The 25,871-nt window shown below is 43.5% G+C and overlaps 1 protein-coding gene and 1 pseudogene across 2 annotated transcripts in view; one reads left to right on the top strand and one right to left on the bottom strand.

Annotated features, from left to right (window-relative positions):
• The window catches only part of LOC309558512 (uncharacterized protein), a 93,048-nt gene extending 68,279 nt beyond the window's left edge, over positions 1 to 24,769 (top strand). Inside the window, exons 11-16 of the mRNA XM_082261592.1 lie at positions 3,360 to 3,592; positions 5,801 to 6,072; positions 7,229 to 7,357; positions 10,497 to 10,635; positions 19,046 to 19,096; positions 24,421 to 24,769. Coding sequence (XP_082117718.1) covers positions 3,360 to 3,592; positions 5,801 to 6,072; positions 7,229 to 7,357; positions 10,497 to 10,635; positions 19,046 to 19,096; positions 24,421 to 24,695 — 1,099 coding nt within the window. The 3' untranslated portion in view covers positions 24,696 to 24,769. The remainder of the gene's footprint in view (positions 1 to 3,359; positions 3,593 to 5,800; positions 6,073 to 7,228; positions 7,358 to 10,496; positions 10,636 to 19,045; positions 19,097 to 24,420) is intronic.
• Positions 914 to 2,688, bottom strand: LOC309557647 (annotated as a pseudogene). Its single transcript has 2 exons — positions 2,107 to 2,688; positions 914 to 1,221 (listed from the first exon to the last, which is right to left on the bottom strand). The product of its transcript is annotated as an uncharacterized misc_RNA (transcript).
• Positions 24,770 to 25,871: the final 1,102 nt, after the last annotated feature.

Raw genomic sequence — 25,871 nt, 5'->3', positions numbered from 1 at the left:
TAAAGCAGCACAACGCCTGCCAGGCAATGTCAATGTCCTCCTGGGAGAAAGTTCCACAAAAAAGTATATTTAGCACACCAAAGTGTGTGATGGCAGTCTGTGATATAAAGTCTTTGAGTTCTGGTTCCAAGGCCTTCAACGATCCCTGTGCAAAGGGGCACTCCCAGAAAACACGCAAAGCAGTTTCCTCCTGGTTGATGTAAAATGGGCAAAGCCTGTATCTGCACAGGTTTCTGGCATGCATAAATGTCCTGATTGGTAATGCCCCTGGATTGCCATCCATGCCAGATCTTTGTGCCTGTTGGTAATTCCCTTTGAAGAAACATTCCTCCAGACTACTTTGCAAGTGGCGGAAGGTAGGCCTGGAACACAGTGTCCATGTTTCGGATCAACTTGTAGATAGTTTTTGGTTTCCACGAGTCGGGCTTAATTCCATGCAGCCCCTGCTCCTTGGTAAACTTAAGTGTCCAAGTAGTACCAAGGAGTGTCCCAGTTGTAGGGGATGAAACTGTCCCATTTTGTTCCATCCAACCGACCTCCAAAGAGGCAGGAGGAAAAAAAAAACGGAAGATGGAGTTACCACCAGAGTCCAAAGGTCTGTCCACCAAAGTCCTGTGGATGCAGTTGCAAGCAAAGAACACCCTCAAAAGTGTATCAATGTCGGGCACACCCTTACCGCCCTCGAGGGGTTCCTGAAACTTGACTTCACGCCTCACTTCATTTTGGAGCCCCACATGAAGTGAAACATCGCCCTGGTGATGGCCTTGCAGGTGTTGACCCGGGGGGGGGGGGGGGGGGCAGGCCTGGGCAAGGTACTGCAACACAGTTGATGTGGAGTTCTCTGAGGCTCCATAGTCCAAACTTTTGCCTCATCTTGGACAGTCTCTCCTCCCAAGACTTTAGGGCTGCGCCCTTAGCTGCAAACCAGACCCCCAAGAATTTTGAAGAAGTCTGTCTTGACACTGAAAGGAATGGATGCAGAAGAAGGCAGGAACCGGTTTCCAAAGAGTATGACCTCTGACTTCCCGCAGTTGACCTTTGCCCCTGAAGCTTTGCCAAAGTCCTCACAGGTCTGGATGAGTAAGTAGATGGAGCGCTGGTCAGCACAGAACACCGTCACGTCATCCATGTAGAGTGAGCGCTTGACTTCCCTTCTGTCTGGTCCCGGTGCAGTGATCCCTTTGATCTCTGTGTTCTGTCTGATGCACTTGGCAAAGAGCTCTATACAGCAAACAAAAAGCAGAGGTGAGAGGGGGCAACCTTGTCTGACCCCGAAGAGAACAGGAAAGGGGTACGTTTTCCAGCCATTCACCAACACTGCACTACAAATGTCTTTGTACATCAGGGTAACATACGAACAAAACATTTCCCCAAGACCAAACCTGCGCAGAGCTCTCCACATAAACCCATAGAAGACACGGTCAAAGGCCTTTTTCTGGTCAAGACTGACCAGAGCCATGTGCTTTCGGCAGCCTTGAATGTACTGGACCGTGTCCCGGACTAGCACAAAGCTGTCTGCAATCCTGCGACCAGGAATCAAGTCTGATCTGGGTGGATGATGACAGATTTCAACCTGTTGGCTACAACCTTGGTGAGGATTTTGTAGTCCATGTTCAAGAACGATATGGGATGCCAATTTTTCAAACCCCCATCTCTTCCCCTTCCACTTATACAAAATCATAATCACTCCCTCCCTCAGAGAAGGAGACATTCTTCCCTCCACCACCAGCTCCTCATACAGCTCGAGCAGGTCCGGGCCCATGAGATCCCACAGCGCTACATAGAGCTTCGCTGGGAGACCATCGCAGCCTGGGGTCCTGTGCCGGCTAAAGTATCTGATGGGAGTGTGCAGCTCCTCCAATGCCAACGAAGTATTGATGGCCAACAAACCTTCAGGATCAATAGAGTTTGTGATACCTGACAAGAACCTGTCGGTTGCAGTCATGCTCATTTCTTTAGGTGAGTAGAGATTGGTAAAGTAGTCGCTGACTATTTGCATCACCGCCTCCTTCCCCTTCTGGAGTGTTCCAGTCTTGTCGTGCAGCTCTGACAAGGGTGTGTGTCCTGAGTAAAGTTTCCTGAAAAAGAAAGAGTTACACTTCTCACATTTCTAAAGATTCTCCACCTTGGCATGGAAGATAGTGTGCCAGGATTCTTCCTCGAAGTGTCCTTTCAGGCTCTTTTTTGGTGTCCTCCTGGTCCTGCCTAAAGTCCCAGCCACAGTGATGAAGGTCCTGCAGGGACTGCAGTTGACGTTGCAGTCTCCTGAGTTCCTTCTTCCTGGCACACACTTGCTGGTATCCCCTTGCCTGAAAGAAGCTGCGCAGCTTAACTTCCACAAACTCCCACCAGTCACTTACCTTTCCGAAGTACCTCCTCTCCTCCTTCCAGATGATGTAGGCCTCCCGGAGTTCCTTCAGTAATTCCTTATTTTCCATCAGGGTGAAATTCAGCTTCCAGGACCCCGGGCCATGGGTGAAGCCCTCGCCCCGGTCCCCGAAAGGGAATTACCCTGTGGTCAGAGAATAAGCAGGGAACCATGGAGAACTCCTGATGCCTGACTGCCCTCGAGGTGAGCACAAAGTCAAGTCTGGAACGCATGGATCCGTCGGAACGGCACCATGAATAGTTCATGGAACCTCTCCATATGGATCCCACAACGTCCTGCAAGGATGTCTCCGTGATCATCTCCCTGAGCAGCCTAAAAGTAGCAGCGAGTTTTGCTTACATGCTGGAGCTGCGCCCATCCTCCTCAATCGGACAGTTAATATCACCGCTGACCACTGCTGTTTTGGTGGTGTGTGTCACCAGAAAGTGTGTATTACTTTACACTTGATGTATGTGTTCCAGATATGGATTTAGTCTTATTATGTTGATGATCTCCTCCAGGTAAATTGTGTTCATGTGGAGGACATTAGAACTTTTTGTCTTCATGCTTATTTGAACTTTTCTGTAAAACATTTAAAAACTTCTTAGCCTTTTGTCAAACTCACTGCTGTGTGAAAGGATCTGACTTTATTATCACAACCTGAGCAATAGTAGTGCTGTAACAGGAAAATGTCTGTACATTGACTTGTAGGTCAGTGCACACTTCTGGGAAAAACAGTAAGTTAGTTGCACAAGCAAGACATGAGATTGCAGGAGGAGTTGTGCATGCATGCTATAGAGCCAAGAAAGGACAAGTGATTTTTTTCCAGTTTAGAAGACCAAAGCTTCTAGATATTTCACTAAAAAAGTAATTTTTAAAAAGAATAAATGACAAGACATGCCCTGTCAAAATTATAATTTTTCTGAATATATTAAAAATGAAATGTCTTTTAAAATTGTGTTAGTAATATGAATTGTGCTTTGATTTTTAGTTTAGAGATGAAATCTGCCGGCCTCTTCTGTTGCCAGAAGACAGGAATTAAATTCCAGGTCACCGGCCCTGTGATTATTGTCTATTCTCTGGAATCATGGAGTGATTACTTGGAAGAAATACCTGGAAGTAAACATGAGATTATCGGTCCTCTGTTTAACATAAAAGTCTATGAGCAGTCAACGGTCAATGCGGTGTCAGCAGTGTACTTGCCACATTATTTATGCCTAAGAAGTAAGTCATACAAGTGTACATTACTAGATGTTAGAATTTCTCTTTAACCACTTAAACTCCAGAGGATTTGGCTGCTCAAAGATGCTGTACCCAAATGAAATTGACGTCCTTTTTTCCCCACAAATAGAGCTTTCTTTTGGTGGTATTTGATCACCTGTGCGATTTTTATTTTTTGCGCTATAAACAAAAAAAGAGCAACAATTTTGAAAAAATAACAATATTTTTCACATATTTTTATATGAAATTCTCAAAAAAATGTAAAAATCAAAATTTTTTAACATTTTAGGCCAATTTGTTTTCTGCTACATATTTTTGGTAAAAAAAATGGCAATAAGCGTATTTTGATTGGTTTGCGTGAAAGTTATTGTGTTTACTAACTACGGGAAAGATTTATGTAATTTTTATTGTTTTGTTTTTTTTTTTTAAACAAGTATAGGCGGCGATCTGCGATTTTTTTTTTTTTTTGCGGGACTGCGACATTGCGGCGGACAGATCGGACCCCTGACTGACATTTTTGACACCTTTGGGAGTACCAGTGATATTACTACAGTAATCAGTGCTATAAATATGTAATGTTACTGTAAAAATGACACTGGCAGGGAAGGGGTTAACTTTATTAGTGATCAGTGGGTTAAATGTATCCCTAGGGGCGTGATTCTAACCATAGCAGGATCGCATAGCCTCTGTGCTTACATCAGGGAGAATAACAGGTGGCTGTGTTTACATCAGCCGTCTGTCCTTCTCCCTCTCCTGCGGGAGATCACAAATGGCCGGTGGACATCGGAGCCGCCGATCACATGTGCGGGGATGTCCGTGAATGTGCGGGAGCGCGCCTCCGGCGGTGCGTGCTCGCCCCCTACAGGCTCATGGGCGAGCGACGTAGATCTACGTCGCTTTGCACAGGAGCGGCTGACTGCCGCAGTAAATAGTCTTGCGGCGGTCGGCAAGTGGTTAAAGGACACCTTTCCCATGTTGGAGTACATTACTTAACCTCCCTGGCGGTATGATTCTGTCAGGAATTATGTACCAAAAGTGGTACAATTTTTTGCATGGAAATTTGGCGTTATGTATTATAGGCCTACAATTCTTAGTAATTACTGACTTAAACCTGACCAAAACACGACTCTAGTAGACATCCCTGATGTGATAAATTTGAAACACAAACGCATTAATTATAATCTAATCAATAATCTAATTTTATTATATAATATATATATTATATAATAAAATTATATTATTGATTAGATTATAATTCATGCGTTATATGTGTGTGTGTGTGTGTGTGTGTGTGTGTGTGTGTGTGTGTATATATATATATATGTATGTGTGTGTGTGTATGTGTATATATATATATATATATATATATATATATATATATATATATATATATATATATATGTGTGTGTGTGTGTATATAGGTATATATATATATATATATATATATATATATATATATATATATATATATATATATAAATATAATATAAATGTGTTTGTGTTTTGTGCAACGTTTGAATTTCCCTCCCTAGTTCCGCTCCCATGCAGCATTGCTGCTGCAGGGAACGGAACCAGGAAGTCATCAGACCAACGGACGAGCGGCGGGGATCTCGGCTGGCGGTCACAGCAATGAGAGATCATCGCTGGATCGCCAGGAGAAGGTAAGAGACAGCTCTGCGCGCTCTGCACATCTACCCCGAGCGTGACTCGGGGATACCGATCCTAGCCTAAAAAATCCACCCCGAGTCACGCTTGGGGATACTGCCAGGGAGGTTAACCAATTCTGGACCGGAAGATTTTCCCCCTTAATGACCAGGCCATATTTTGCAATTTGGCACTGTGATATTTTAACGGAAAATTGCGCGGTCGTGCAACGCTGTACCCAAAAACAGAGCTTTCTTTTGGTTGTATTTGATCACCTGTGTGATTTTTATTTTTTGCGCTATAAACAAAAAAAGAGCAACAATTCTGGAAAAAAAAAAAAACTATATTTTTCGCATTCTGCTATATGACATCAAAAGAAAAAAATCAAAAGAATAAAGCAAAATAAGGAGCACAAAAATCTTATATGATTTGGCAACCAAAATTGTAATATTTAAGAGAAAATAGTTTGATTCTCGCATAAGTCTATTTGTGAGTGGTTTTCTTGAAGCATCAAACAAAAAAAGCAAGATTCATTGTCTTAATCATTGTCTTCTCTTTATCTCACAGGTTTTACTGGAGACCCATCAAGTATTAAATGTGCCCACTTTATAGATGGTAACATGGCGTTGAAAAGCCCGGCACGAGTAGAACCATTCTATATTGTTCTGGAGAATCCCACCTTCTCCTGCCTGGGCCCTCTGCTGTCACTTGTGAAAAAAAAGATCCCGATTCATGGGATTGTGCTCATCTACTTCCGTATAGTTTGTCCGGGAGATCCTGAAGATCAAGAATATAAGATTCACCTGCATCTACTGCCACTCATTGCACACATAGGAGAGGTTAAACATTTTTTATTTTTTTAATGGCATATAAATTGTTTTAAAACATTCTAATGAAAAACAACCCCATGCACTGATATCCACATTCTTCTCATTTCCACCAATAATTGGTGGGTACCCAAGATGGGGGAATGCGCACAGTGCCCAAGGGAAATGGCACTGTTACTATTTGGTTTAGTTGTAACAGCAATAAAACTTTAAGAACCGTGGCAAGGTTTTAGATACATAATCCTAAAATAATATAATGTTACGGGTAACAGCAGTGCAAGGGCTCACAGCAATGTTAGCGGCATCAAGAAATGGACTCAGCACTAGAGTTGTCACCGAACAAGGATTTCATGACCGGGACAGCTTCTGAGTAGCGGTGTGGCTGTAGGTAGGGTAGTGGTACAAGCGGCATTGAAAGCTGATAAGAGTTCTAGGTTGCATCTGTAGAGTGCTTGAGATAGTGTAGCCAGCAGCAGTATCCCTATTCTGTCCCTCCTTGACAGAAACCTCTCCCTAGGGCTAATTACACTGTCCCTATCCAGTGTAGATCCTTTCCCTACCCTATGCACTTTGCAAATGTGTGCCACCAACTGCAGTGGGACAGTGCTACTTATTATTACCCTCACTAAAGAGGTCATCCAGTGTTACAGCATCCAACTGTGCCACCTGCAGAGGGGAGGATAAACTGCACCTGCATACACACTGCTCCTCTGTCAGAGCCCTGGGGAAATGTCCAGTTCTTGAATGGGGGAGCATGTGACCTTTTTATTCCCAAGATGCAGTGCCCAGGCCTGAGTGGTCAATTACCAGACAAGCAAAGTAGAGGGGTCAGCCACTAACCCTGTGTATGTTCTAACATAGAGCTCACAATAAGGTTTGACCTATTGGCTCCAATGGGAGAACAGAGCTGCTCAGGAGTGTAGGGAAGGTATCAGTAGGTGGGAGTTGTACTTCACGAAGAGCTGACCTGAACTCTGTATGGTCATTATATTTTACTCTTTATTTTGCTCCTATGTATTGCTATTCCTTCTTAGCATTTAAGCATAGAAAAATGACATGTCCCTCCCTTGATACATTGGAAAAATTCTCAACTCTGTTCCTGCATTACCTAGGGTGGCCGTTATGTCTTACAACCTGATTAATCTGCACCAATTTAATTCTGCTTCAGAGACTTGACAAGGACAAGGGGAAGTTGGGATTTCAGAGAATGGCAAAGCCTCCTCAAACCAATGACACCGTATACACAAAAACCAAATATCTCATTACCAGTCGCCCACAAGACTATGTGATTCCCAAGGTAACCTTTACAGTTACATATATGTTAACACAGACTCATTTTTCAGTCAAAAAGAATAGTTTTAGGGTGGATTGTTGACCACAGTTAGAAGTGACCACATTTTTGGAAGTCATCAAATGGTTCACAATTTATATGACAAGCTTGACAAATTTCCCATTTCTGTTTATTTTAGGAAATTCTGTAAAAGCTACCAAGTCCTTAGACCAATGGTATGAGAAACAATAATAATTCCTAGATCTGCCCAACTACTTTCACCATTACAAAGACATTAAAAGTGATGGTGTCATGTTACTAAAATATGGTTACTTTATAATGAATTATGACAAATAATTGGCATATCTGTATGATAATGACTTGATGGCCTTGAGAATGGTATAAACCAGGGGTAATGAATTAAAATTCAAGGAGGTCCGGTCGCTAAAATTTTCTTTGGGCCGAGGTCCGAATCTGAAGTCTGTGCTATGACTCAGAAAGATGGGCAAAACAAAACGTGTCCATCAACGTTGCTCTTAACATAAAATATGCCCATTAGAGTGCCCCTAAACATCAAATGTGTCCATCAACGTGACCCTTAACATAAAATAAGGGGCACGCTTGATGGGCCCATTTTATGTTAGGGGGCACTCTGATGGGCACATTTTATGTTAGGGGGCACTCTGATGGGCACATTTTATGTTCGGGGGCACTCTGATGGGCACATCAGAGTGCCCCCTAACATAAAATGTTCCCATCAGAGTGCCCCTTAACATAAAATGTGTCCATCAGAGTGCCCCCTAACATAAAATGTGTCCATCAGAGTGCCCCCTAACATAAAATGTGTCCATCAGAGTGCCTCCTAACATAAAATGTTCCCATCAGAGTGCCCCCTAACATAAAATGTTCCCATCAGAGTGCCCCCTAACATAAAATGTTCGCATCAGAGTGCCCCTAACATAAAATGTTCCCATCAGAGTGCCCCCTAACATAAAATGTTCCCATCAGAGTGCCCCCTAACATAAAATGTTCCCATCAGAGTGCCCCCTAACATAAAATGTGCCCATCAGCGTGCCCCTTAACATAAAATGTTCCCATCAGCGTGCCCCTTAACATAAAATGTTCCCATCAGAGTGCCCCCTAACATAAAATGTGCCCATCAGCGTGCCCCTTAACATAAAATGTTCCCATCAGAGTGCCCCCTAACATAAAATGTGCCCATCAGTGTCCCCTAACATAAAATTTGCCCATCAGCGTGCCCCTTAATATAAAATATGCCCATCAGCGTGACCCTTAACATAAAATAAGGGGAACGCTGATGGGCACATTTTATGTTAAGGGGCACTCTGATGGGCACATTTTATATTAAGGGGCACGCTGATGGGCAAAACAAAAACGTGTTCATCAGCGTTGCTCTTAACATTAAATATGCCCATTAGAGTGCCCCTTAACATAAAATATGCCCATTAGAGTGCCCCTTAACATAAAATTTGCCCATCAGCATGACCCTTAACAACATAAAATAAGGTACACGCTGATGGGCACATGTTATGTTAGGGGGCACTCTAATGGGCATATTTTATTTTATGGGGCACTCTAATGGGAACAAATGTGCCCATCTGTGTGCCCCTTAACAAAATATGCCCATCAGTCTGCATTTTATAAAAATAAGCAGCCCCCTAAAAAAATGTGCCCCACATACCTTTGGGAGCAGAAAATGTCAGAGCCAGGAGCCGCGAACATCAGGGAGGCGGGGCGTGGCGTGCATGTGATATCACGCCCCAGCTCGCGGCTAGGCTGAGTGCGAGTCAGGAGCCGCAGTTAGGAGCAGGGGGCGGGGTGCGCACGTGACATCACGCCCCAACTCGCGGCCGACTGGGAGGGAGCCGAAGAATGAAGCAGGGGGCAGGGCGCACACACGGGATGTCACTGGTTGCTGGGACACCCGCGGTCTCAGCAAACCAATGACTACATACAGTGGCAGCCTGACGGGTCCGGGCGGAAGCATCGTGCGGGCAACTCCTGGACCGCGGGCCGCTATTTAATGACGGCCGGTATAAACAATATAATGAGCTGACTTGTTAGTCAACCTACTGGTGTCAAAACAAATGTAAGTCTTAGGTAATTTATTCTAAATGAATACATACAAATGATACATCTTCTAGAAGTCCATATGAAGGTGTCAAGGAAGCCCAAACATGACCTAATCAAATAACATTACAATCACAATCCATGTTTTTTTTATGGCTGTAGGACTACTAACTCTATTCACATTATCAAAGTGGAACTGAACTGTATCTGAGCACAACAAACTGAAAACGTTATTTCATTAATTTGTAGTATCCAAAGCAAACTCCCCATCCATCCATGTCTCCATACCTTTGTGGCCATCTTGAGTAAGGGCAGATGATTAATTAGCATTTTTGTTCTGGGATCTGTCTGCCCTTAGTTCAGGCATGCAGGCAGGAGGGTGTGTTTAGCTGAGACAACTCCTCCTACCCTCCTAAAGGTTAAAGATTTCTGGGGTGTATGACATCATTTTGGCCTAGCCAGAAACCAGAAAGAAACAGAAAAAAGTAAACAAAAACATTAAAAACAAGTAAATATAATATACATTCCTATTTATTAATGCTAGATGGCAGCAGATGGCAGCAGGTTAACAATTACACAAGGCACTTTTTTATGTTTATGTTACATTAACTGAAACTTGGGCTAATCACTCATTATGTTTCTTTGAAAATAAGTTGTAACCTAAAACTATACATTGTATATACAGCATGATAATAATATCCAGTACCTCTAGGTTTAAAATACTGTCAGGTCACCAGAGAGAGAGTAAACTCAGATGTAAAATATATTGGCTTAAGGCAAATCAATGAGTTGAGTCTACCTGGTAAAGTGGTCCCTGGTCTATATGGGAGGCACATCTTTATTCCTGTATCAATCTGTAGATTGGATTTTTAATAGGAGATGCCTTGCAGGTTTTCTGCAGCTGCTTTTTGAAACCTAAAGGAGCCTACTCTGAGTACCTGGTGCCATGTCATCAGGTATGCTGGGCCCACAAATTTTCTTTCACGTTAGATTTATGTATTTAATTGCATAATTATTAGATCAATGCTATGACCAAAACCTAATCTAATGATAATTTCCTGATGAAATTCTCCAGACTCTTAAGTTCCAGTCTAGTCATCACTCTGAGCCTTACGAGTTCACGGAGATCAGTGTAAGAGGAAATGAAAACATTTTTCTGGAGGTAAAAGAAGAAAGCACTAAAGAAATAGTCTGGGACACTATCTTAACAAGAGGTACAATTTTGTTTTAGCATATTGCATACTTTTCTTTGACAGGCTGTGAGTTTACAACTCCGAAAGGAATAAATTAAAATGTAAAACGTTTACTCTGTACCGATTTTCTACACCTCAAACCCAGCATAAGCAAGCAAGGCTAGGACAAAGGGAGGGCAGATGAGGCATATGCCTTGGGCGCAGTGTTGATATGTGGATGGGGGGAGGGGTTGCACTGGCAGCTTTGGCCACTCTGTTCTCCGGCACCTCACTGACAGGAGGGAATGCAGCGTCAATTCTGTCAGAAGGAATGGGGCCCAATAGCTGCTGGAGGGAGGAGTCTCCGGCCTCCAATAGCAGCCTTGTTTAGGAGGAAGAGAGCAGACCTCAATCACAGCACGGTTCTTCTCTGCCAATGTCATGTGATATATCACATGACCAGAGCCGGGAAGGAGGAAAAGCTGCCCTCATTCTCTGTGGACAACGTGCTGAGAAGTTGAACTGAGTGAGTACACAGAGGGTAGAGGGAGAACTCAGCCCTAGACCTTCCCTCTCTTCTTAAGAACCCCCCCCCCCAAGAACCCCTTAATCTCCTTCCTTCCTCAGGGCCCTTCAGCCCTTATCCTCCTCATAACCCTCCCAAATCGCTTTAGTTTCATTCCCCCCACAGAGCCCATCTCCCAGCTCCCCTCTTCTTCTTCATCCCATTGACATAGATACCAAACCAGTCCTCCTCAGACTGACAACACCGATGCAGAGACATTTTTTCATCTAGTGACACTATCTATGCAAGGACATTTTTCTCTCCATCCTTCCAGGACGGCCAACATGTGAGAGATGGTGGTTCCCCCCCGACAGGAAACACACTCCAATTGCTCACCTATTAAATGGCCCACCCTCCCCCTTGGTCGTCAGTTTAGTGTGTGTTTCTCGAACAGCGAAAGTTTTTCTTTTTTCTCTCACCCGAAACAAGTGGATGTGGTTGGGTCCCCCTGTAAGCCAGGTTCAGTCGGGCCGAGGTTAGGCTTCTCCTTTCCTGCCGCCTTCTAGGCTTCTTACAGGTCGCCAAAAGAAGCCCCAGGCAGTCATTCCTATGGGTGGTTCCTCCATGCCTGAGCCCTGACGGTATGCAGGGGTCTCCTCCGCTCTTCCAGGGATCGCATTGGCTTAAAAATTTCAAAAAGCCTGCTGCGAGTACGCTGCAAGCCTCGCTTTCAAGACCGGAACTTCTGCCCGGAGGCGGACATTCGCAAAGCAACGCGGAAGGAAGGATATCCAGAGGAGACGCTCAAACCGCTTGGCGGTAACATGGCAGAGCCTTCAGTCCTTCGGAATGGCAAGGCTGCCAAAGAGAAACCTGCTGCTACTCACCTTATGGAGGAAGGAAAGTCGCTCCGGGTGGCTACTTCAAAAAGCAGAACGGATACCGGTAAGACCGTGGGGTTTCCTTTTTTCTGCAAGGGGGAAGTTGTGTACCAGTGTTAGCTTAAGTCCTGGTAAATCCCGCTTACCCCCGAGTGCATGTAGCCTAAATGTAAATACTGGCAGGAAGAGTGATCATAGTAATCTTCTCTTCTCTTGCAGAAGTCCCAGCAGGGACACTGGAGGCCTCAATCTTGCCATCCTTTACTACATCTAACACTTGCTCCTCAAAGAGATGTGGTAATTGCAGGGATAAACTGGCCAGAGCATACACAAAACCTTTTTGCTATACCTACATCAATAAATTGGCAGGTAAAGAGGTCTCTGTATTAATAAAAGATTTCCTCAAGTCTATGCAGGAGGAAATGCTTGCTACCATCCAGAGTATGCGTACTTCTGGGCCTCCCCAGCAGGCAACAGTGGCAACCCCCTCCCAAGAGAATACCTTGTCCAGGACGTAGCCATCAATTTTTTTGTTTGCCTGCATCACAGGGTCCACCACCTGCCCAAGTTAGGGAGGAAGACCCAGGGGAGGTAGGGAGTCAGGCTAGGACCCAACCTAGTTCTGGGGAAGATTCGGATCCGGGTAGTGAGGAGGAAGATTCCAATAGGAGCAGAAGCCTATTTGCCTTAGAGGATTTGGAGGGACTCCTTCAGGCTGTCTATAACACTGAAGGAATCCCAGACCCTCCAAAAGAAACCTCAGTACAGGATAAAATGTACAAAGGTTTAGGCAAAAGTCCCTCCAAAACCTTCCCTATTCACAAATCCCTGAAGGATTTAATCCTCCAAGAGTAGCAATTTCCGGAGAAAAGCCTCCTTAAGCCAAAAACATGGAAAGGGAAATTTCCCTTCAAGAAAGAAGAGGTTAAAAAATTCCTAAAAATTCCAAAATTAGACGCATCCTTATCCCAAGCAACCAAGAGGTCTTACCTGTCCTTTGAGAATACAGGTAACATTGCAGAGTCTATGGATAGAAATATAGAAGCTTCATTGCAGAAAGCATGGGACTGTAATACATCCACCATGGCTCCAGCCTTGGCAGCATCTTGTTTTTCCAGAAATACAGACTTCTGGATAGGAAAACTCCTAAGACACACTTCCCAAGTAAGAGGGTCCCAGGATCTGATAGACTCCCTGTCAGGGAAAAGGAAAGCCATAGATTTCCTGGCAGATGCAGCAGTGGAAGCTGTGTTGGCCTCGGCAAAAACAGCTGCTTTGATGAAATCTGCAAGAAGAGCAATTTGGATAAAAGCTTGGGAAGGAGATTTCACTTCTAAGGTAAAGCTGTGTGGCTTGCCTTTCGAAGGATCCCTGCTGTTTGGCTTAGGCTTGGGGGAAGTGTTATCCATATCCTTTTGAGAAAGGAAAAACCTTTCCTAAAAGACAACCCCAGGAAATTTTATAGGGGTCAAGGGATACTAGGAGAGAACCCTCCAAAAAGGAGAGTGCCCCTAGAACATGGTAAAGAGATAATTTAGCTCTTTCCACCCCAAGGACAAGGTCCAAGGAGGCCAAGTGACGTCAAAAGTCACTCATACCAGGGTGGTTAACCCCCAGGGCCGGTGACGGCTCCGGATCTCAGAAATACCTACCCTTTTGTCCCAATAAGGGAGCGGTGGGTGTTCCTGGAATTTGCAGTTATCACCAACAAAAGGAAAAGGGGAAAGAGTCCACCCAAAAGAACAGAAGACTCCCCTAATCCTGCATTAGCAGAAACGGGGCAACCATTCCAAGCGGGTATCCTCCCAGAGGTTGAATTACTCGAAGAGCGTCATATCCTAAAAAGGAAGGGGTGCTCAGATAGGGTCATAGATATACTCCTTCTGAGCAGAAAGCTAGTAACACAAAAAATGTATTTCAAAGTTTGGAAAAAGTTTTGTACCTGGCAGAAACAGAAAAATGTGGTATCAGCCTCTATTCCCATAGTCTTGGAGTTTCTGCAAGATGGGGTAGATAAGGGTATGGCGGTGAACACCCTTAGGGTACAGATTGCGGCTCTCTCGGTTTTCCTAGATTCAAGTCTGGCAAAAGAGCCTTTGATTAAGAGATTTCTGTTAGCCAGGGATAGAGTCACTAGGAACAGGTTCCCGTCATGGGACCTGAACCATTAGAAGAGGTCCCTCTTAAGGTGTTGACTCTTAAATTAGCCTTCCTCTTGGCTATCACTACAGCCAGGAGGGTAGGGGACCTACATAGTTTGTCAATAAAAGAACCTTTTATGTTAATCTTTCCAGATAGGATTATCCTGAGACCAGATCCCTTATATCTGCCCAAGGTAGCCTCTCACTTCCACAGGAAGCAGGAGATTGTTCTACCATCCTTCTGTGATAATCCTAGGAATGAAAAAGAAATGAAATATCATTATTTAGATGTGAGGAGACGCCTTCTCACTTATTTAGAAAGGACCAAGGAGTTTAGAAGGTCTAATCACCTTTTGGTTCTTTACTCTGGACCAAGGAAAGGTATGCAGGCTGCAAAATCCTCAATTTCTAGGTGGATAAAACAAGCCATTACCATGTCTTATGAGGTTGCAGATGTTCCAGTTCCAGCAAAGCTGAAGGCTTACTCTACAAGGGCACTGGCTACATCCTGGGCCGAAAAGGCAGGAGCTTCTTGGGAACAAATTCATGGGGCAGCCACCTGGTCCAGTCGTGACACTTTTGTGAAACATTATCGTGTGGAAGTACTGTCGCAGCAAGACCTGGCCTTTGGCAGGAAAGTACTGCAGGCAGTGGTCCCACCCTAAGGTAGGCCAGTAAGATTACTTTATTATCCTCTCGCATGTTGGCCGTCCTGGAAGGATGGAGAGAATACTTACCATTAGTTTACCGGTAATGGGGTTTTCTTCCAGTTCCTTCCAGGACGGCCGGCCTACTTTCCGCCCTGGTAAAAGGGTGAGGGCAACTGGTAAGTGCCTAAGGGCTTGTAAATCCCTTGTGAATCGGTTGTGGAAGCTACTTTACTACATTTGATGACTAAGGGGGGTTGGTCCTTTTAACAGCTGAGCAATTGGAGTGTCTTTCCTGTCGGGGAGGAGCAACCATCTCTCACATGTTGGCCGTCCTCGAAGGAACTGGAAGAAAACACCGTTATCGGTAAACTAACGGTAGGTATTTTCTTTCATTGACACCAGAAATTCAGGGACATTTTTACATTAAAGTAACACCAGACCTAGACCCCTTTCGCCTGACAGACTTCGCTTGCACAGTGCTCCACTGATCCCTGCTGAGCAGACAGGTGACAGGTCCGTCTCCACTCTGCACAGAGAAGTTTTCTGCAGTGTATCACAACTATTGGTACTATTTCAGTGCATGCCTACAAATGGGGCCGATAGGGCTATTGGACCTATTTCCTTTTCCCCCCAGGGAAAGGGGGCACAGTTCTTCAACTTCACCAGACACCGGATTACTTTCTACCCACAGAATTTATAAGTGACAGTGGGACCAGCAAAAGACAACCATGTTCCTGCATAGTCCCGTTCATTTTATCCTTCCTCTGAACTGTCCGCTCTTAGTTTCCAGGTGGAGGGAGGCTTCAAATAGGCACTAGTGTATTCATTCCCTCCCTTCCTCTTCCACCTATTCCCACCTCCTTCACTATTGCCTAGGAATTATTGCGCAATTGTGCTGTGTGAATCATGAGACCTGTAGTACCTAAGGGAGGCCTGACACTACTGCATGGAAGAGGTTAAACTGAGCAGGGGCCCCGTGCATGATGCTGTATTCAGTATATCAAAAATACATTCTATTTATTATTTCTTTGCTATCTACTTATGTATGGGAATGGAAAAAACACTCGCACCAATATATGGTGTGGGATGAAGAAAGAGGGGTAGCTGCTGTGAAAAACCTTGTGAGGTGGCAAGTTGGAAAAAAATTGTAATGATAATATTACTTCAACAGCGCATACCTAATGTACGGGGGGTGGGAGGTTCCCGTATACATTTTTTGTGGATGTGAAGGTGTGTTTCTGATGACACTTTTTTGTGGGCTTTTTTTGTTGCCAAATAGCCCTGGGAGGTAGATGAATTATTGCAGCCTGTGCTGTGGTATAGGGGATTTTAAATGCCACCTATATTCTACCTGTTTGTTGTATGAAAGTGCTTGTGCTCTATAAGGATCTTATTGTGTTAAACGTGCACCCAAATGACCATTAGTGTGTAAGGTGCTACAATAGTGCTGGTTACATTTATATAAATATACGTTTCAAAATTGTTGGACTATGCATACATTAAATACACATATATGTGCTATAACTGGTGTGCAAAATTGCTTTAAACACATAAACAGACTTGTAATATTACTGATAGATAAAGGAAAAAGTGCTCAGTGCCAAAAGTCCATGTGTCCACGTGTTCCAAAAAAATTTTTGTTGGTTCAGATGGATATTTTCAAACTTCAATATTATTTGAGGAGTTCAAAAGTGCTTAAATAATAACACCCTCTGTGCTCCTGTGTATGAGGTAGGCAATTCAAACTCACCAGATGTTGTTGACCCCCAGTACCGTACGGCAAGTGGGTCAAATGGGCTTTTGTGGTGAGTTCCCAGCGGGGTTCCAGCCGTCCGTGCTCGGGTGGTCCTGGTGGTTATTTAAAACTTTGCTTTTATTTAAAAAAAAATTTCCATAAAAAATTACAAAAGTTGCAAAAATGTATTAAAAGCGTTGGTGGTACAGTGTGGAAGTTACCGGTGGAATGTGTTTAAGAAGCCAAAAGGATTGGGGAAGTCCGGCAGGACGCCTGTAGCGGTTCGCCCTCTCTCTGCACTGAACTTCCGGGTGTGCCTTGGCTTGCGTTCCACGTCATCACGGAAGACGTCACACTTTGATGACGAAACGCGTCAGGCTGAACCGCACGTAGCCTCGTTCTCGCTGTGGTACTTGGAACGCAAGCCAAGGCACACCCGGAAGTTCCGTGCAGAGAGCGGGCGAACCGCTACAGGCGTCCCGCCGGACTTCCCCAATCCTTTTGGCTTCTTAAACACATTCCACCGGTAACTTCCACACTGTACCACCAACGCTTTTAATACATTTTTGCAACTTTTGTAATTTTTTATGGAAATTTTTTTTTAAATAAAAGCAAAGTTTTTTTCATACTACACCATGAGGAGTGCGATTCTTTAAATAACCACCAGGACCCAGGACCACCCGAGCACGGACGGCTGGAACCCCGCTGGGAACTCACCACAAAAGCCCATTTGACCCACTTGCCGTACGGTACTGGGGGTCAACAACATCTGGTGAGTTTGAATTGCCTACCTCATACACAGGAGCACAGAGGGTGTTATTATTTAAGCACTTTTGAACTCCACAAATAATATTGAAGTTTGAAAATATCCATCTGAACCAACAAAAATTTTTTTGGAACACGTGGACACATGGACTTTTGGCACTGAGCACTTTTTCCTTTATCAGTAATATTACAAGTCTGTTTATGTGTTTAAAGCAATTTTGCACACCAGTTATAGCACATATATGTGTATTTAATGTATGCATAGTCCAACAATTTTGAAACGTATATTTATATAAATGTAACCAGCACTATTGTAGCACCTTACACACTAATGGTCATTTGGGTGCACGTTTAACACAATAAGATCCTTATAGAGCACAAGCACTTTCATACAACAAACAGGTAGAATATAGGTGGCATTTAAAATCCCCTATACCACAGCACAGGCTGCAATAATTCATCTACCTCCCAGGGCTATTTGGCAACAAAAAAAGCCCACAAAAAAGTGTCATCAGAAACACACCTTCACATCCACAAAAAATGTATACGGGAACCTCCCACCCCCCGTACATTAGGTATGCGCTGTTGAAGTAATATTATCTACTTATGTGCCATTTTTACATTAACCATTTATAACATTTTAATATTTTCCTTTTAAATACCTTGCTGCATTGTAAGTAAAACCTGAAACTTTTTAGTTATTTGAAAATATCAATATACAAACATATTGAAATAAAAACACTCTAAACAAAGCTAAGAAAAAAAAATGGCTTTAGATGCACTTTTAGGCTCGGTTCACACTTGTGCGATGCGGGAAGGCTGCGAATTCTCAGCCTGTTCCCGCATCGCTCCCGCACATCTGGCAGTTCACACGGCCATATGCGATACGCAGGGGGTGTCAATTAAATGTTAACGACACCCCCAGTTTGATCGCATATCGCAGTGCGATCTGACAGTACGCACAGGATCGAATCGCACAAGTGTGAACCACTGTGCGGTCCGATCCTGATACGGCTGAAAAAAAGGGTCCTGTGCGTGTTTGGTGCGGCTACAGTGCGAATTCAGCCATACAAAGTGTATGGCTGAATTCGCATCCGCACATGAGATCGCATGTAATGAAGGAGCAGTGCGCTCCGAATTACATGCGATCTCCGCAGCCGCAATAATGTGAACCGGCACTAAGGCACATTTCACACTTTTGCCACCTGCAGTGCAACTTTGCTAGGCAACTTTAGTGCAACTTAAATGTGACTTGAAGCAACTTCAGGGAATTCCTGGGTAATCTTCCTGTAATGTCGGATCTAAATCACATCAATTAAGATGAAGATCCAACATGGAGGCAACTCCCATTAAAATCTATGGGCGCAAGTCGGATAGAAGTCTCCTTGACGTAGTACAGGAGCGACTTCAGTAGTGCCAATTTAAGACTGCTCTCATTTACTGACATGGGATTTCACATGTCACGTGACTTGGGGTCTCACAAGTCGGATCCCAAAGTCCGGCAGTGTAAACCGAGCCTTAAGCCGAACTCCAGGTTTAATTTCACTTTAAATAGTTCCTTCTGGCCAAGCTGGCCACATTTTTTACTAATGGAAATATTTTTTTTTGGCCAGCTTGGCCCAAAACAACTATTTAAAGTGAAATGAAACCTGGATTTAGGATTTAAATTAAGCCGTGCTCTACGTTTTTACATATGCGCTACAACAAATTTATAATACATGTTAAATAATCATGCTAATCTATTTCATCTAATCCACTGTCATCTTTGTTTTTAGGGGACATAAAAGATTTTTTAAGATTAGTAGATCAGCTGAGGAACAAGGACAGTAAGTAAACTTTAACTTGTAAACTGGTGCCCAACATCTTTATTGTGGATTTTAAAACAACAGGATAACTAAAATATGAACAGACACTGATAAAGATGAGGTTCCCTCACTATTTCAGATGTGGGGTTCTTTTACTTTTCCACCCATTTTAAATAAAAAGGAAATGTTCTCAGATGATAGGGCACAATATGGTATCAGAGAGATAACACCAGTTCCAAGAAGATATCCTCACTCGTGAACCGCCACCAATAGCATGCACTCACTAGATGCAAGAACATAGTAGGCATCAATCCATACTCAGAACCTCATAATAGGCATCGTCTTCGGTTTTTATCACCAGTCAGATAAAAAACCTGCATCCAGATCACCACAAATATTTTTTTTTTTAACCAAACTTTTTTTTATTGAAGTGAAGTAGACATGTACAAGTAGAAAAATCAAACTTTTCTGTACATTAACAGCGTAACAAGTTGCATGAAAAAGTTATACAAATACAGTCAAGCAAGTGACGCTGAAACATCAGTAACATTGTTGAACCCTATCCTTCCTTGTATAGCTACCGTAAAGGTAGTTCTTTCTCCACACACTAATAACCACTACCTATCCTAACTACTCATACTTTTCGAATATCCTACTTGGCTGTGAGCGGACAGCAGAGAGATACTCATCACCCCCAAAAGGGAACACACTGTGATCGAGTACCCCTTAGTACTGCTATTGGAGGAGGCAAGTGCGCCACTACCTGCCCCCTTAGCCAAACTAGGGTATGCTAAGTTCGTCAAACTTTAGCTAAAAGAAAAACCGTCGCCTGCAGGCTGGTCTACCATAGGGTTCTCTTAGAGCCTGTCTTGTGCCCATGTACTAGGTTAGATTGGGTGAGGGTAAAAAGAAAAGGGTAAAGGGGAAGTATGGAGGGGGGGTAGGGAGGGAGGGGGAGGGAGGAGGGGATAGAGATAGGGGGAGGAAGGGACCACTGGGCACCTGCCACTGGAGGAAAAGCCCTGAAATTGCTCATAGTCACGTCAAGTTAAGTTAGCATCAGAGGACCTGATGGATCCTAAACTATTTGTACTCAACACTAAACTTTGTCAGTAGAAGTCTTTAGCCAGTATTCCCAATTTTTATGGAACCTAACCGCCCTTTTTTCTTTATACGCCAGCATCCGTTCCATTTCACATTGAGAGTGTACTCTCCTCCTAATATCAGAAATACAAGGGATTGTAGGGGACTTCCACTTTGCAGCTATCGCTATTCTGGTGGCAAACAATATGTGCGCCGCTATTATTCTACCATGAAAAGGGAGTTCATCCAATCCTATACTTAAGAGCGCCATAGCTGGGTTCAGGGTACACTGACTTTCACATATGTGTGATAGTAGAGAGGAAACCTGTCTCCATAATGGGCGAATCTTCGGGCAGTCCCATAGCACATGGTACAAGTTACCCCTACCTTGGCACTCCCTCCAGCACATAGGTGAGATGCTAGAGTCTATCGTGTTTAGCCTAGAGGGGGTCATATAGTACCTATGTAGTATTTTTTGGGCATTGTCCCAATGGTCAACGCAGGCCGAGGCCTTGGTGTTAATTCTTATGGCTGCCGACCACTTAGTTATGTGATATTCCTTGTCTAAAACGTGTTCCCACTTTAGCATAGGCTGGGATTTACGCACAAGCGAACACTGATGAAACAGCTTGTAGAAGAGCGAGATACCTTTACTTTTAGTTTCCTGAGAGCCTATAAGAAATTTCCAAATATGGAGAGGCACAGAAAAATTGGGGAGGTGGGTGCTTTTACGCAATGAGTGTATACGGTGCAGAGTGAATGCTTCCAACACACTGGGTTGTTGGTTGGAAGGTTCATGAAAATTGAATCTCCTTGGTCGCCATGTAGCAATTGAAAGACCGGAATCAGATGTGGGTAGACGGCTAACGGGATGGAAAGTTTTTTTACCCTCAAGTCGCCAAAGTCAATCCTGAAAAATCTCTGCCACGCAGAGATGGAGGCTATAATAGTCGGGTATGGAGATCTCTTACCTTTATGTGCAATGCACGCAGCCATTGCCATAGCTGGTAAGTCATGGCCCATAGTCACCTATCGTTCAATTTGATTCCACTAGTAATCTTCCTGACTCGAGAACCAGAATTGCGTGTGGTTTAATAGCGCTGCATAATAATAAGCTTGAGCATCTGGTAACCCCCGCACCGCCTATAGTTTTAGAGTCATAAAGTTTGGAGATAGCTATCCTAGGTCTCTTTCCGTCCCATATAAACTGCCTGAGTTTGGAATCCAGTTTTTCAAAGAACATTTGGGGGAGAGGTATGGGGAGAGTTCTGAAAAAATATAGCAACTTGGGGAGAATTTGCATTTTGTAAGCTGCTATTCTTCCTAGCCAGGACAAATGGATTTTCCTAATCTTTTGGAATTCCTCCTCCATTTGGGACAACAGTGGTGGGAAGTTACACTTATAAAGGTTTTCAGTTGGGTAGGTCAGCTGTATACCTAAGTATGTGATTGAGGGGTGGTCCCAATCACATGCAAATAAGCTCCTGAGAGCTGCCAATTGCCCTTTGGGTATGCATACAGGGAGAGCAGAGCATTTAGTCTTATTCACTTTATACAGGGAAACCTTGCCGAAATTATCCAGGACAGTTTGAACCGCCTCTAGGGATGTCATGGGGTTGGTTAAGGTAAGGATGATATGGTCCGCGAACAGTCCTAGTTTGTGTTGAGTGGATCCTATGTGTATACCTGTAACTTCTGGGTCCGCCCTAATGGCCTCCGCTAACGGTTCAATAGCCAGTGAGAACAAGATCACCACAAATATTAACCACCGCTCCAGACACATGGAGATGGTGGCATCAACAATGGGCCTCTACCGACGCGTTTTGTGCCAAGGGAATGCCATAAGCATTATTTCATCTGACTGGTGATATAAATTGAAGATGATGCCTATTATGATCTGCTACTTCTGGTAAACAAACAACTGCACACTGAAGGTGTTCTATCAGAACATTGCTATCTATCAGATTCTGCAACCGGAAGTGGCGTTCGGACGAGAAAAACTTACTGCGCATGCGCCATGCGTTCCAACACTTCCGCGCAAGTCTTGAATTTTACATTTATTTTAGCAGTAAACTGACCTTATAGACTGAATAACCGTATTACATTTCTATTATTATTCTAATATAGTAAATATAGTGAGAAACCTGCAGGTAGAAAGTGGCTACGGCCATCTTGGTACACCCCGCACCGCTCAGCGACAACCTCATTATATAGTGAAATAGACTATTTCACTCGGTTGCGGTGAAATAGTCTGTTTCAGTTATTAAGGTGAGTTTACTGCTAAAATCAGTCTGAAATTCAAGAGTTTCGTGGGTGTAAGAACATATCTGCTGCTGCTTCGTGTTCTGTCACATTAGGAAACCTATTGGAATGCATAGAGGCCATGTTGGAGCGCATGGCGAATGCGCAGTAATTTTTATCGTCCGACTGTCATTTCCGGTTGCAGAATCTGATAGGTACCAGTATTCTTACAGGACAAAGGCATTGCTTCTCACTAGGAGTTTGATTAGTGTTTGTAACGGAACCACCGACCCACACTGTACTTGTAGTCTTCCATCAGTATATGGCCTCCTTGCAGTCATGAACATAAATATCAAATCCTAGACGCCGTCATACAAAGCTAGCCAACAATTTAGCTCGTACAAGTTTTGGAACCTTCTCCCTTATTGAACAGTTTCACACTCAATTTATACACACATGAGCACATCCCCCTCCTGATCAAATTACCACACACAGGTCAGGGGTTGCCTGATTACATTATCCTATGCAGATGAAATTGTATACAGAAACAGAATTAACCTGAACTAATTATCTGGCCATCTGGACAGAACAATGTGACATCATTAACATTTAACAATGGGACAGGCAGATTTCACACAATACACATCCCAGCTCAATAGATTGTCATTGGCAGACTTGTCCTATTGTCTCGCTGTCTGCCTACACATGGAATACACATCTAGGTTTCACAGACTCCATGGCAACAGGCCACAGGTCTCACAGTGCAAAGTGGGATCAAATCTCCACATTTCTTGAGAGACACTGTTGACAAATATCATTCTCCCATCTGAAGCCATCCAAACCATTCTCTCAGCATCCTCCAATTATCTGTCCCTCACTCCCAGTGGCGGTGAACACAGTCACAGTGTTTTTTAAAAAGACTTTTAGATCATATAACTTTGAAAGCGCTGCACATTCTCCAGAAATATATTGTTTACAAGGATTGTACAGTGACCTTGGGTGCTAGCTGCTGAAATCATTTGGTTCGCTCACTATTCCTATTGATAGTAAGTGTCTGAGTTAAAGCTTTATGAATTTCAGAATGTGGATCATTGTTGGGACCAGACAATGGTTCTGATCAACCAATCTGCAATAGTGCTATAATATTGAGTGAGAATATTAATTGAGAGGCTGCTTTGACATGCCCAAAGTGCTATTTATCCTTAAACAGAACTTGTCATCTTGCCCATTCAAGGCAAAGCCACAGAGTCTTCTAAAAGCCCAATTCCCCACCACCTCATACTCATTTGTGTACTGCTGCAAAACACCCGATGAAGAATACTGCATTAGAAGTGATTTACTTCCATGATAAAGGGCTCAGGTCCAGTGGCAAATTGCTTGACCCAAGCACTGTCAAATGACACATGGGGTGACATCATCACTCTATCAAAGTTCCAAAACTGTTTATTTTTGTTCATAGAGGTGGATCAATATAAAACTGTGTATAGGGTGGCCAGTAAGCAGTTTTCACATCAACACTATCACTGCTATTTGTGCATGAATGGACAAAGGGACAGGGTTTCTTTATGGCATGTTTTATATATAGATATACTATATGTACTGTATATACAGTATATACTCTATACAAGTTACTATATATAAAACACAATGGGGTTGATTTACTAAAGGCAAATATACTGTGTACTTGCTCCAGAGCTTCATAAATGAGATAAAGCTTCACTTTGCAAAGAATACTCAATCACATCCAACGAAAATACAAAAATTATTTTTGCATGCACATGATTGGATGATAGAAAAGAGTTTTCCCTCATTTCAGAGCTTTCCCACAGATTTAGAGCAACTGCATGCAGTGCTCGGTATATTTGCCTTTAGTACATTAACCTTCCCATGTATCTACCATAGATTGGAATCTCCTTGAGGGCAGGGACTGATGTGCAATATACATGTAAAGCGCTGCGTAAATTGATGGCACTATACAAGTACCTGTAATAAATAATGTATGATGTTCATAATGGTTTCAGGTGCATCCTCTCCACTAGAACATTTTGTGGATAAACACCGAATGGCTCTTATCGAAAGACTGTCCTACGTGGACCCCGTTCTGGACGATCTGCTGGCCCACAGTCTTCTGACCCAGGAGCAGTATGACCATATACGTAGGAGGGAACCTAGCCAAGAGAAGATGAGACAACTCTATCAATATACAACCTCCTGGGGTAACCCAGACAAGGAGAGGCTTTACCAGGCTATACTAAGGTGCAACAGACCTCTTGTCATTGATCTTCAGGGACCATAAACTGCTATTTTGAAAGGTTTGCCATAGTTGAGAGGTCAGCCTGCCTTAATCACATATGAAGTGCTCCATTTTTATTTTTTAATGCATATTAATTTAGTTCCCCCCTACCCCCCCCCCCCTCTCTTCTCTTCATTGTGTTTCTCAGTTTTGTTTTGGTTTTTTTTGCTCAAAATGCCTGATGTATTAACCACTTGCTGACTGCGCACAGTATATTTACTGCGGCAGTCAGCCCCGGCCAGGCAGAGTGACGTAGGTCTACGTCGCTCGCCTGTCACTCCTTCTAGAGCCAATAGCGGGCGAGCGCGCGCCCGCCGAGGCGCGTGCCCGCCTTGGCTCGTTCACGGAGGAGTGCAGGAGTGTGACAGGCGGACCCGATGTCCGCCCGTCACACTACGATCGCCGGTACAGCGGGAGAAAGACAGAGCGGCTTATGTAAACAAGCCGCCTGTCAGTTCTCCCTGTGTAAAAATGAAGATCAGACGGTTCTACTATGTACACCAATAGCAATGTCCCACTACAGTTAGAAGCACGCCCCTAGGACACACTTAACCCCTCCCTGTCCAATACTGTTAACCCCTTCCCTGCCAGTGTCATTTTTGCAGTAACAGTGCATATATATAGCACTGATTACTGCAGTAATGTCACTGGTACCCCCAAAAGTGTCAAAAATGTCAGTCAAGGATCTGATCTGTCCGCCGCAATGTCGCAGTACCGAAAAAAAAAATCGCAAATCGCCTCCATTACTCGTTAAAAAAAAAACACCAAAAATGACAAAAATCTTTCCCTTTGTTAGTAAACGCGATAACTTTTGCGCAAACCAATCAAAATACGCTTTTTGCGATTTTTTTTTTTTACCAAACATAGGTAGCGTAAAACAAATTGGCCAAAAATGTTAAAAAATTTTGATTTTTACATTTTTTTGGGGGGGAATTTCATATAAAAAAAAATGAAAAATATTGTTATTTTTGCAAAAATTACGCTATTTTTTTGTTTATAGCGCGTGATCAAAAAATCGCACAGGTGATCAAATACCACCAAAAGAAAGCTCTGTTTGTGGGAAAAAAAGGACGTGAAATTCGTTTAGGTACAGCGTCGCACGACCACGCAATTGTCCGTTAAAGTCACGCAGTAAAAAATCGCAAAAAACCCCCTGGTCTTTTAGCAGCCAAATCCTCT

Source organism: Pelophylax lessonae (assembly GCF_965119305.1).
Source record: "Pelophylax lessonae genome assembly, chromosome: 6".
Taxonomy (NCBI): Eukaryota; Metazoa; Chordata; class Amphibia; order Anura; family Ranidae; genus Pelophylax; species Pelophylax lessonae.
Note: the sequence above shows the minus strand (reverse complement) of the source record. Positions and strands in the feature narration are given on the sequence as shown.